Source organism: Berghia stephanieae, chromosome 4 (genome assembly GCF_034508935.2).
Source record: "Berghia stephanieae isolate SIO BIC M18660-M18661 chromosome 4, UCSD_Bste_1.3, whole genome shotgun sequence".
Classification (NCBI taxonomy): Eukaryota; Metazoa; Mollusca; class Gastropoda; order Nudibranchia; family Aeolidiidae; genus Berghia; species Berghia stephanieae.
The window spans coordinates 62,113,796-62,127,233 of NC_088363.1; the positions used below are offsets into that span (position 1 = coordinate 62,113,796).

The 13,438-nt window shown below is 35.8% G+C and overlaps 2 protein-coding genes across 5 annotated transcripts in view; one reads left to right on the plus strand and one right to left on the minus strand.

Moving 5' to 3' along the window:
• LOC144970968 (lisH domain-containing protein ARMC9-like) overlaps positions 1 to 3,840 on the minus strand; it is a 28,813-nt gene extending 24,973 nt beyond the window's left edge. The window contains exons 1-4 of the mRNA XM_078911194.1: positions 3,725 to 3,840; positions 2,193 to 2,292; positions 1,142 to 1,267; positions 55 to 222 (exon numbers count right to left, since the gene is read on the minus strand). Of these exons, the coding sequence (XP_078767320.1) occupies positions 55 to 222; positions 1,142 to 1,267; positions 2,193 to 2,252 (354 nt within the window). The 5' untranslated portion in view covers positions 2,253 to 2,292; positions 3,725 to 3,840. The remainder of the gene's footprint in view (positions 1 to 54; positions 223 to 1,141; positions 1,268 to 2,192; positions 2,293 to 3,724) is intronic.
• Positions 3,841 to 4,655: 815 nt separating this feature from the next.
• Positions 4,656 to 13,438, plus strand: part of LOC144970969 (uncharacterized) — a 25,738-nt gene continuing 16,955 nt past the window's right edge. For 2 of the 4 annotated variants that reach the window (XM_078911195.1, XM_078911196.1), the window contains exons 1-7: positions 4,656 to 4,779; positions 5,151 to 5,323; positions 6,006 to 6,149; positions 8,514 to 8,668; positions 9,036 to 9,241; positions 10,266 to 10,384; positions 11,421 to 11,658. In XM_078911195.1, the coding sequence (XP_078767321.1) occupies positions 4,757 to 4,779; positions 5,151 to 5,323; positions 6,006 to 6,149; positions 8,514 to 8,668; positions 9,036 to 9,241; positions 10,266 to 10,384; positions 11,421 to 11,658 (1,058 nt within the window). In that variant the 5' untranslated portion in view covers positions 4,656 to 4,756. Of the gene's footprint in view, positions 4,780 to 5,150; positions 5,324 to 6,005; positions 6,150 to 8,513; positions 8,669 to 9,035; positions 9,242 to 10,265; positions 10,385 to 11,420; positions 11,659 to 13,438 lie in introns of those variants that run through there. The other 2 variants (XM_078911197.1, XM_078911198.1) reach the window with 2 other exon arrangements.

The following is a 13,438-nucleotide window of genomic DNA, read 5'->3' on the forward strand; positions in this document are numbered from 1 at the left end:
ATTTTTCAACACCTAGCAATATAAAAGATAAATGACAGAAAACGAAATGCATACCTGAGACTGGTCATACTTGATTGGATAAATGGCAAAGTAGATGCTGAGGTAAAACTCCAACTTTTGACAAACACTGTCCTGGTCTCTCACACTTGATGGAAGATATTCCGACCATAACTTAAAAAACAAATCACCTTTGCCCTCCACATAAAATTCCAACATCTGGTTCTAGGACAGAAATTTTACAACATGAATCAAATGACAGGAAAAATATATTCTTAATAATCATAATAATAAAATGCACTAAGTGATTTCCATTGGCATGCATACAACAAAAATTTTGTTTTTTTAAACCTGAATCACAAATCATTGTGAAACCATAGGAGAAAAGACACTGTATCTCTTGCACTTGCACCATTAGTATCAAAACATTGAACGCCTCTAATACTTTAGTAAACAGTGAACAAGAAATAACAGATAGATGGAGGTGGATTGGACACACCCTTGGAAAGAATGTCTCCACTATAACAAAGAAAGTATTGGACTGGAACCCTCATGGCAGAAGATCAAGGGAAAGGCCACAGGGAACATGGAGGAGAGTTAAAGAAGTTGATATACCGAAAAGTGATAAGACATGGGACGAGATTTTTTAAAATGTTAGCTCGAGATAGAGAGGGATGGAATTCTCAAATAGCCCAAATAGAACTCTTTCTGTGTTTTTTAAACCGTGCCCTTAGGCCTATATATGCAGAAATATCTCTTTTTTCTTGAGGTAATGAGAAAGTACAACTGTTCGTGGCCCCTTCAAATAGAATGCACGTCGTGGTGACATGCAGCGTGGTACAGTGCTGTTATCTTTGATTTGTACTTAATTCGTTTCTCACACTATGCACTATGACCTTGAGCAAGTCATCTTTCACTTCACTGCTGTAGATGCCTGAGTTATTCCTATCTCCCCTTGGTATAGATTCTAAAGAAAATAATTCACTTGGGAAAGAATAAAGGGCATTTTATTCATTTCATATTTTTTTAAATTGATTTAATTCAATTTTGCTTTATCTAACATTTAAAATTTTTAAAATTTACTTAATGAGGTTATGCCCTAGCAAACTTGCAGAGGTAAAAAAGTGAAATAATTTTGTTATACCTGAACAATGATTAATTTTTCCTTTCCAGTAGCCGGTTCTTCAATGGGGTTGACAGGTTTGTTTTTTTCTTTACACTCATTTTCAAAGACGACAGCTGATTTGTCATATCCACCAAAATCAAGATACTGTAAATAAAATGTGGTTAACTTGACAGGAAAAATAATAAGTGATATCAATAAAGCGCGAAAAATCATGTTGAGAGAGAGAGAGAGAGAGAGAGAGAGAGAGAGAGAGAGAGAGAGAGAGAGAGAGAGAGAGAGCGAGAGAGAGAGAGATAGAGAGATAGAGCAGAGAGAGAGAGAGAGAGAGAGAGAGAGAGAGAGAGGGAGAGAGAGAGAGAGAGAGAGAGAGAGATGTTGCAAATCTCAAGACGTGTCCGTGTGGACCTTTCCACACTTAACCTGAACCATCACTAAGGACCCTGTGAGAAACTTAGGAGTTATATATTTGAAACCAAATTAAACATGTCTGCCCATATCACTAATGTAATTAGATCCTGCAATTTTTATCTTAGATCTATTCGTATGATTAGAAGGCTTCTTGATGTTAATACTACTTAAATTCTTGTTGTCTCTATGATTTTTAGTCGTCTTGATTATTGAAATAGCCCCCTGATTGTGGAACTCCATCAGTATTGAAACAAAAAAAAAAACCCAGAGAGAGAGAGCGAGAGATAATCAGAGAAAGAGATAGATAGAGAGAGAGAGAGAGAGAGAGAGAGAGAGAGAGAGAGAGAGAGAGAGAGAGAGAGAGAGAAAAAAAGAGAGAGAGAGAGAGAGAGGGAGAGTGGAGGAGAAACTATGTGCAGTGAGACATTAATATTGCTTTGGAAAGGATCAAGAGCAGCATTAATGTTCTTTATATTACTTGCAAATAATTATCACCTAAAGACACCACAAAAAATTTAAAGGATTGAACTATTCATAAATATGTTTCAAAATGCAGTTTATTTAGCTCAGATATCTGAAAGGTTATTTTTAAACAGGACTTTACCGATTATAAACTTCATTCTTTGTAAATGTGGTTGGCCAATACAGATAACCAATATACCTCTTTCACGATGGAATTCAGCTCTCCTTCAAAAGCCACCACCGTCACATTTCCTGACATCTTCCTTTTAGGTGTGTCCGCCAGTTTGTATGGTGATTTTCTATGAATGGAATAATGAAAAAGAAATCACAACATGACATATACAAGTTCTCTGATCTATTTTTGTATTTATTAAATTTAGACCTGTAAATGAGCTCTATAAAAATTGACTGAAACCCTTCGTAATTCGTAGCGAAAAAATCCAAAGAATCAAAATGAATAGTAAACAGCAAGCTCACTTGAGCATAATAATGGCAGAAAACGAATTTGTGCGTTAATTTTTTTTATTTGGCTACTTACCATTGTTCCTTATAATTAGGTACACAATCAGTGAAGAAACTAGAAACAGTCAACCAGTTTGTTTACAATGTGAGGCAATCGAGATGTGCTTGTAGCAATCATAAACTTTCGATTTTAAGAGGTCTACAAAATGCACTTCCGGCGTTCGCATTTGACTTTTTCATACTTTTACGTTCCACCGGGTAAATGTGGTCAATTTTGGCTTAGACTAAACAGTGAAATTTATCACTCTGCGGCTCAGTTAAAATTGGCTACCAGTGGGATCACAACAGGTTTGGAAAGTGAAAAAATAATTTCACGAAGGCTGTGTGAAAATACACTGGGATGTGTTCAAACATGGCAATTCTAAAATACGTCACTCACTTAGCCTTGGCAATCTATCCATCGTTAAAATAAATTGCCCATGAGCTATGCGGAACATTCCTACTTACTTTGTGGTAATTCGACTTTGATTCATGAAATCTTTCTTTCTTTATTTCTTTCTTTCCTTTTTAAAAATATTTGAATTTGACGAAATGACTCATTTCAGATAATTGAATGAGAATTTACAGGTCTATAAATTTCATTTGCATTTTAATTTTGTGCATTTTTTGGACTTATTTTGGATTTAAATGTGAAAAATTCTTGATTTAAGTTAAAGTATGTTTACTTATATTTACAGATCGATTAAATTATCTATATAAATTTCAGTTCACAATGTTCTACCAATATTTTTAATAAATTTGGTTACAACTGAATATAAAGAGAAATCTTTTTTTTTTAATCGGCATCATTAGATACCGTCGCCTATGCATTACATGAAGGAATATAATTAGATAATCCATCAAGTCAGATGTAATTCATAGTCATAGTCTGCGGGCCGCAGTTTTGAGTTTATTTTGGTTTCTAATGTAAACTAAACCAAAAAACAACTATGGCAATGGCTTGCTTGCTTCAACATCGAAAATATATCAAGTTTATTGCAAAATATTTTGCTCAAAGGTCTCGAGACCCTGCGACCCAAATAATACTGGGTGGGTCACAAAACACATCAACGGCCTCGACTCAATGAACTTAATCATAATCCCCAGTTTCAGATAAAACCGATCCCCTGCCCACCCCTTTCTTCTTGTGACGTAAATACTCTACAAATTGAGTATCAATGTCCATATTTGATGTTGCAGTAAGATTCAATTGTAAAGAATTCAAAATACCTGAACTTGAAGTAAATAAATTCTCCGTAAGTGAAAAAGATTCCGAAATTAAAGCGTTATTGGTTGATCACACTAAAGTTTTGTTGCCATTTTGTTTATCATAGTTTCGATGAAAACTCCGCAGACAGAAGTATCCCGCAGTTAATAAAATTCCTGAAGGTGGTTTTGAAGCTTTTGAGTTTGAAGAGAAAAACATATCTAAAATTTGAATAACATACACATAATTATTTTAATACATGTTCATCACTTTTGATATTTGGAATTACCGAAAACAATTTTAAGTTCGCAATGAACCACAGTTCTTCGTCAGTTTCAGAAACGGGTTGGAGAGTGAAGAGTCCTGTGGGATTTTTTTAAAACTGTGCTCTCTCTCTCTCTCTCTCTCTCTCTCTCTCTCTCTCTCTCTCTCTCTCTCTCTCTCTCTCTCTCTCTCTCTCTCTTAATATATAACTGAGTTTTTGCGACTTTCTCCGTTCAGGAAAAAAAGGGGGTCCAGTATGGAAGTGAAGAATGCATCGATAAAGATAGATTGAGATGGTTTGGACAAATTAAGAGACGAGAAAGGGAGTGGGGGGGGGGGGGGGGGGGGAGGAAGAATTGGTTATACGATTAACGGGAAAGAGAAAAAGAAAGTGACCCCCGAAGACTAAGGGTAAAGGACGATATGAAAAAAACTGGGCCTGGAGGAAGATGATGGGAAGAAACGAGATGCATGGAGATGTGACATTTCATTATGGCAACCCTGCAGAAATAAGAGAGGGATAAGCTGAAAGAAGAAGAAAAATAAAAATAATTTTTCATTTTTTAGAAATTATTTAATTTTTTTTTTTTAATGTTAAAGAGACAATAAAAGCGTAATTATTAGATTAAGCAACGCGAAATTCATTGTGAAAAACTGTCGCACTGCAATATTTTATATTGAACACAAAAACACCAATACACAATGCGGCATCCCAACTGCTAATATGAGAAATATAAATCAAATCATAAACATTTCCATCGTTTTTCATTCTTACTGAATATATTTTCTCAATGGATGAATACCAAGATCTCAGGTATATCGATTATTCTTGAAGCATACGAAATGTTGGGAACTAAAGAAGGAAGATTCGTTTAATTATTGAGATTCTCTACCAAGAGCCAGTCAATCATTGCTTATAAATCTGCCGCTATTTTTTTTTTATGGGGGGGGGGGGGGGGTTGAGAGATACTATTCTAATTATTTCTTATTCATTTAACGCAGTTACCATGTATTTCTAAAGGTTATATATAATAGTTACTTCAAAGATATGAATTCGTTATTCTAAAATGTCTATTATTTGCCTTAACATTATTATTTCAATCGTTTGGTATACCCAGTTAATACGTGCTTTCACTTTTGTTTAAAGGATTTGACATTATTTATTATTTACTACAAATTCTTCAGGGACCTTGTAACACGGTTTGAAGGCCTTGTAGGTCATCAGGTTTACCGACTACGCACTGAGAACTACCCGACATGTGTTCCTCCCTGCAGTCAACCGTGTATGCCTCAATTTAATCAACATGGCCAGTGGAACACGAACGCTCTGGGTGCTCAAGACCCTCAACCTCTTCGTGGTGAGTGGCGTTATAATGGTGGTGATGATGATGATGATGATGATGATGATGATGATGATGATGATGATGATGGTGGTGGTGGTGGTGGTGGTGGTGGCGGTGGTGGTGGTGGCGGTGGTGGTGGTAACCGTGGTGGTGGTGGTGGTGGTGGTGGTGGTGATAATGCTGCTGCTACTTCTAGTGGTGGTGGTGGTGGTGGTGGCGAAGAGCGTAAAACAATTTGAATGAAGACGTGAATGGTTGTGAAAGGTGGTGGTGGTGGTAGTGGTGGTGGTGGATATTGCGCTATGTTAAGGTAAAGTATACAAAACATATGTCTGGTTAATATATAATATCATACAGCTGGTTGTTTGATGTCGAAAGGGTATATACCCACCTTTTTGTTTTTATAAGTCATTGGGTTCATTTTCATTAAGTGTTAAGTAAGCCTGTAATAGTGGTTTGTCACAAGTGCAAGTGTCAGTTTTAACTTTAGCTGCTGCGACGTTCATTCCAAATTTTAAACGAACGAAATGAGAAAAACATGACTTTGCAGGCTGGTGTAGAATGTAGCTCAGTGTAGCATTCTTATAAAATTAAATTTCCAAATTTCTGTGAGTTTCTCTCACTGCCAAATTTGGCTGATGAGGGTAAACTATTTTGGTGGATTAAATATGTTTTCCCTGTCTTTACGACTTGACAGGCTTGACTTGCATGACTCACACGTTGAAGCCTCTGCTGTGTCTGATGGTGAACACTTTGAATTCCCTCATGACGCCCGTCCGTGGTGCATCAAACCCCTGGCAGAAGTTAAAGAAAAAAGAGAAAATGCGATATTGTTTAAATGGTGCGTTGACTCATAAAGATCTCCAGTTAGATTGTCAGATCCCAACCATAAGAATAAGAAAGCGAAAATGACATTTATTTGAAACATCACTAACTCGAAAAACAGATGAATGATGGTTGACATTTGGATAAAATTAAATGTAGTAACAGTAACAGATTACATTGGCGAATGGGGACAAGACGAAAGATAAAACAAGCTCCTACAAGTTCATCAATATTCAAAATGATCAGAATTATCAAATCTCAATATTCTGAAGGGTAAAAATTTGATTTATATATATATATATATATATATATATATATATATATATATATATATATATATAATATATATATATATATAATATATATATAACACAAGCCTCATTATATTTGACTTGAATTTGATTTTTGGCATCTGGTTTGACTTGATACTAGAATGAGGCGGTGATTCAACCTTTGTCCCCGTTTCAATGCACAATGTTAGTATTGTTATAAGGAAATAACAGAAACTCTAACCATCATATTAAGTTGTACATTTTGTGTTACTTACATTCATATATTCAATCTTCTTTATTTTATTTTCCTATGTATTCATACCGTTTGAAACGAGGTAACCGAACGGGTTGATATAGTAAGGAAGGGGGGGGGGGGGGAGTGAGCCCCGATTAAGGTATTTTATTTTTATTTGTTTAATTGGGCAAGATCATTCATTCCCTATTTGCTCAATTGGCTGACTCCTGTTGACCTCAGGCGTATGTTTTTATGGATGATCTACATTCCATCTTGGAATGCCTAGGCAGTGTTACCTTAGCATACTCCTTACGACGTGCTTCAAGTAGAATATTTGCAGTTTATTGTCTCAGGTCTCATCATTGATTATCTAAAATAATGGAGCAATAGTTGATGTTGATTGAAGACTTGTGCTTGGGTCACCATTATTTATCCTCCCAATAATATTTTGGCGTAGTTATAATAATATTGTATTTTTAAAATAACCCATCTTTTCTTCTTTTTTAAAAATTAGGGTTGAGTGTCATTTTTTTTCCGTACAGCCAATGTAAAATCTTCGCCAACGAGCACAGAATTACTGGCATCTATTTTCAAAAATGGGTTGGGGATCAAAATTGTTCCATACTGCCAATGTAACGTTTATATCATCGAGCACAGAATTCCTGGCAATTCTAAAAATTATAAATCTATTTTTTACAGACTGATACACGAGTAACTTGCAAACCTTTTTAATTTCAGCCTAATTCTCTATCACCCAATGGCTTAAATTAATACTAAAAAAATCTGCTAGGTCGTAATGCTCAGTCCTAAATTGGCCGTTGGCTTTCGTTGCGCAAGCGAGTATAATTGATTCTACACAATTCTAGCACATCCGCAACAAAAATGATGACATTATTTTAAATCCCTCTTGATACTACCAAGCAATAATAATCTATCTATTCTTTTTTTAAAAATAGGATTGGCTGTCAACATTGTTCCGTAAAGCAAATGTTACATTTTTATCATCGAACGCAGATTACCGGCAAGTCTAAAAGTGATAAAACTATTTTTTACAGATTGATACACGTATGCCAAGTTCTCTTAAATGAAGGGTAATTTTACCCTTTTACTAAAGAAAAAAAAAGATTTGTTTCGATCTATGTTTATTCCCACAAGACAGTAGTATAATAAATATATAAGTATATAATAGATGACTGCCTGATCGAAATAGCCTTTATTTCTCCACAAATATAGAAGGTTCTCCACTAGTTTCAAAAATTTATAAAACAATTTTTTACTGATTGACATACTAAGAACTTGCAAAACGTCTCTAAACTAAGGATAATTTTATCTCTAGTTGACTCAAATAATTATTCATAAAATCTGCTAGGGCATAATAAATATCGGTCATTTCATGTTGAGGAATCCTCATCTGGCCGCCCTGTTGCCAGCTTCATTTGCACGCGACTACAGACCTATTACAGGACCGATTTGGAACGTTGATGGCTCAAAAGATTCGTCTCGATCTATATTAATTTCTACAATAATTATAATAGACGAGTGCCTGTTCGTAACAGCCATTATTTCCCTGCAAATATGGCGGGTTCTCCACTTGTAATGTAGAAGAATTGTATTCTACAACATTTATGTCGCACCCCATACAAGCAATGTCTTGTCGAGACGAAGGAAAATCGACTACTTATTGTTATCATCTATTCCCTTCTCAAAATACTTTTGAGAATATCGAACAAATTTAGAGCACACAAGGGTGTCCTCGTCCTTTTTTAAAATGAAATCGAAAATTTATTTTGTCTCGACATTTTTGACACTTCCACGACAGACATATACTCACTTAAACATAAACAGATAAACGTGTCTTTCTCATAATCAACAGCCGCTCGCAACAAGTCGGCCATGTTTGAGAGTCAACTGTACAAATTTGTCAATCCATGTCTAGTGACGACCCTAAACCGACGATCGGCCAAAGCAGCTTGTGAGACGGAAAGAATTTGCAAAACGATAAAAAAGCTAAGGAAATACTCTAGACAGGTGAGTGGAGCAATACAGTAAATATGAACATTTGCATGGCGCATTTCTATACGACAAAAAAATAATTATTCAAATTTAGCCCCAAACCTATTACATAAACAAATCAAAAACAAAAACTTGATAAACATCAATAGGGTTTGTGACATTATTGATACTCATTTCTTTTCGTCGCGATCTGTAGTCCGTGGTATGTTGAAATCAAAGAGGACCAACTGATTGCTCTATATCCCTAATTTTAAATAATATGTTCCAGTGAAATGAAGTGATTCATAGTTTGATACAACAAACAACTTGATTTTACACCCGAAACCTCCATTCAATTTTATTTCCATCCTCTATTTATAGAAATGTTATGTCTAATCTACAGTCAGACCGATGTTCCCAGAGGAACATCAAGTGTTGTGATTTGATGGTCAAACTGAAAACAATGTTGATCCGACAGAAAAATGAATGGCAATGCGTTGGACGCTTAAAGGAGACCATGGCCATCGCTGACGAGATGAAAAGCATCACCAAATTCATCAGTCAGCTGACTTATCTGTTGGATCAATCGGCAATGGGAGGTTGTAGAAGGTAAGTATGGAGACCTACTCCTATAACTCCACTGGTCAGAAATGACGAGCACAAAGAGACTAGGTTCTTGAACCCTTGCATTTGAAATTTCGATCTAGCCCCCATGCCGTTGCGAATTTCAAACCCAGGAGTTCAACATTTTTCTTACACACCAACATTCTTTTTTACGGCTCGACATCAATAACTATGTGCTCAGGATATCATTACGCGTCAAAACCTATTTTAGTAAAACCGGATGCCTACGAGAGAAAAAAAAACATTCTTGAACTGCTACGACGTTTGCTTGTTTGTTTGTTGTTTTTCTTTTTACAAGGGCTAATAAATAACAATGTGAAATTGAATCATTCATCTTAACAACGCCACTACCACATCATCTCATTCATTTGTAGTGTTTCATTCATCCTGTTTGTTGATAAAGGGGAAACCCGCAACGTCCATTCTATTTGTTTTTTGTAATTAAATTGAAGCTTACATTCAATTTCACATTGTTATTTATTTCTTCGAGCTTCGAGCAGCAACATTTACAAGGGCTAATAAGGACGACTCATATTTTTTTGCCTTAATACTGTGATAAAATCGTGTTTTTCACAAAACCAAGAGGGTATTATAATCGGTAGCATTGCCTGGTTTTGATAATGGAATGACTGAAGGGACTTCGTCACTCCAAATGCTTTGCTTTAATGAATACAAAAAAAAAAAAAAAAATGAATGAAACAAATATGATCCACGGTCTCCAATCGTTATCATGACGGATGGACTAGATGATAAAAATTGATTCTGTTGTCAAATAATAGATGTCATCTTAGAGCATTTTACAAAATTTATTTCGAATAATTAATAACGTTTATTAAATTGTAAACAGCAAAAATTTGGGAATTTCTTTTCCTTTTCACTTTAATTTCTTTATTCGGCTTCCATTATTCCGCCTGCATAATACTGGTCTGGGGGTTGTGAACACATACGTAAGTAAAAAGCCATACTAAAAATACTAATTTACCCCCCCCCCCCTTCTCCCCTTCATTAGATTATCACCTGAGAGACCCCCATCCTACGAGATTACGTGTGGACTGACGGATGACAGTTATATGACTAGCCCAATACGACATGCTGGTGACCAAACTTTCAATATAGCTTCATGTTTCAGTAAGTTACATCAGACAGACCATGTAAAATCAAATTTAGATTATATGCAGTACAAGTCAACTTTTAAAGCCCTTTTTGTAGAGGAACTTATACAATATATTATGCCAATGCCCATAATCAGGTTATTAACCCAAATTGATAAAATCTACTTACGTCATCATAAGTGACAAACTTCCAAATGTGAACCAACAATCTGAGAGTAACATCTGATAGCATTTTACAACGAACATAACAGTAAAACTGTATTTATTAGGTTCAACGTTCCTCAAACGAAACTCTGCTGTCCAAACAAAAGTTGCCCAAATACTATAAAAATAGAAACGTTATAAACCTCATTCTAAACCAACAAAAGACTACGGTGTTCAACAAACGCAATAGAATTTAAAGTGTTAAGATATGTTACAAATAATTATTTATTTATAATATTAACATATAATATGTCAATATGAAAAGTTTGGATGTTTAACAGTTAGGGCCAAACATTTTTTTTGATTTAATGAATTAAAACAATTCAGGTCCATAACAATAGTGTTAAGAGATGACTTTATATTGTGTTTATACTATTTATCTCTGTCAATCATAAATCTGAATAGAAATACCTCTATTTTATCAAATTGCCTCAAAGTACTTCAGCTAATGTAAAATTAATGTTAAAAGTTGATTTGTCTTTATATTGTTTACCTCTTATCCCTGTCAATTCATCTCTTGTGCGGTTATGTGGTCTTGTCGTATGACACTCGCTTTCGGATCGGAAGGTACTGGCTTCGAGCCTCGCTGGCGCATAGTTGAGTCCTTGAAAAAGGCTCTTTATTCACATTCTCTCACCGTACTCAGGTGTAAAATGAGTACCTGACCATTAACAGCGTTGTCTCTGTCCGAAAAAAAAATTTGTAATATCGCCTAACAGCCGTCATGTCCCGTCCTACATGTTAAGTGTTGCTGCTGGCCAGGGATCCCTTGTAAAGCGCTTTGAGCACGTTTAGTGGATATTGCCCTATATAAAAGCTCAATTTTTGAAAAAATATTTATCTCAAAGATACGTCAGGAAATATCCTCTCAAGCATCAGTCCTCGATATTGCAATGGCATGGGTCCGATTGTGTCTCAAAGCGACTGCACATTATCGATTTGTCTCGATGACGATGATGACGACGACGACGATGATGATTATGATGATTATGACGATGATGAAGATGATGGCGATTCTGGGGGTAGACGGAATAGAGATGAGAGATGCAGTCGGCCCAGAAACCAGAGAAAACAAACACGTAAACGGTAATTTGAAAAGCAGAAAAACAAATTAAATCAAGCTTGGCCTCTTGAGATTTCTTATGTTTATTTCCAGTCCTTTTTTGGTTCTTTTGTTCTTGTCATCTGTGCTTGTATGTGAGTGTGTGTAAGTGTGTAAGTGTGTAAGTGTGTGTGTGTGTATGTGCACGCATGTGTGTGTGTGTGTGTATGTGTATGCCTTGGGGTTGTGTCTCTCCTTGCCTTTTCCTCTTGAATCATTTTTGTTTAGAATTTCGTTGCTCGGTAGTTTGTTCTTGTATGTCTTGATCTTTTGTTTTTGTTTGTTTTTTCTTTTTTACTATTTTTTCTTTTTTACTATTTTTTCTTTCTTGTCTTAAAACTTTTTTCTTTTTTTTTCTACCTTTTGTTTTTCTATTTCTTTTTTAAAGACTGGAACATTTTCGGTTGTTAGTATTAATTTTATCAACGAGGTGATCATGTTCCTCTAAAGAGGTATGGATTTTGGGCGAAGAACTTGAACAAACGCGAACTCGATTTAAAAATCTTTATATTTATTTACAATTTTTAAAAAGTCTCACGCCTGTTCCCGAGGCAGCGTGGCTCAGCGTTACAGTTTTTGTTTCGAACCCGAACTGTACCAAGTTCGATCACCCGCCGCTGCGCTCTGTTGATTTGAACAAGTCACATCTCCCCAGCTCAATTTGCGGCGCTGCACTGCGGCTGGCGCCTGTGTATTCCAGTCTTCCCTTGGAATAGACCATCAAAACAAATTTCTAATATGGGATGAATAAAGGGAATTTTATTTATTTATTTATTTAAAGTGATCCTTTGAAGTTAAATGCACCTTAATGTCCGACAAGCAAAACAATAACAATCATTAACATAACAATACTTTCTTATAGATGGAACGAAATTGACGTCACTCATCTCTTTGTTATTGTTTTTAGTCAGCCATTTTTATGAGTAGTTCTCACTAAATACTATCATTCAGACTATAACGTTCAAAATTACACATGGGTTTGTGTGATGGTACGCTATATCCGGCTAGAGGATGCTGTGAGTTTTTTGGCTCAACGCATAGCATCAATGCCGGGATAATGATTAAGTGATTTCTAAGCTGTTAGAAGATGTGGACTGTTAAAAGTATCGAATAAAACATGCATAAAACAGTTTCAAATAGAGAACAGAATAGTTGACATGGAACGTTTCGGACTCAAAACCATTCCTCGGTCAACAAGGAAAACAGTTTTAACGACAATAATTCACTTGAAATACAGATATACAGGAGAAAAGTTCTCGACACCTCCAGTCGGAATAAATGCTGACGGAAATTTAAACGCCGTCTTTTATTATGATTAGGTATGCCGAGGAGTTTCCTTGTAGCTATTTCTATCAAACTTTTCACATTCTTTCATACTCAATGATCGTCCCGATAATGATCCTGCCGTTTATTTGACTTTTAAGGGAAGCATTATCGTTTTAATTGTTGTTGTTTGCTGCGGGAGGGTTTTGAGCTCGACACATTCCGTATTAAGTATTTTATTCTCAATATGCTTCAACAGTCGTGACGTCATTTCCCTCGTAATGACGCACTGTAACTTAATAACTGGTTCTAAATTATCGGAATAATGGCGGGCGCCCTTATGAAATACAGTCGACTCCGCTTAATCGCACAGCCTCGGGAGTTCGGCTTAGTGTGTCGATTAAGCGGATTGTGCGATTAAGCGGAGAAGCTAATAATAGCATCTAAGCCCCAGATTTCATGTGCAATTTATGTAGGCTTCCCTTCTGGATTTTCTACGGG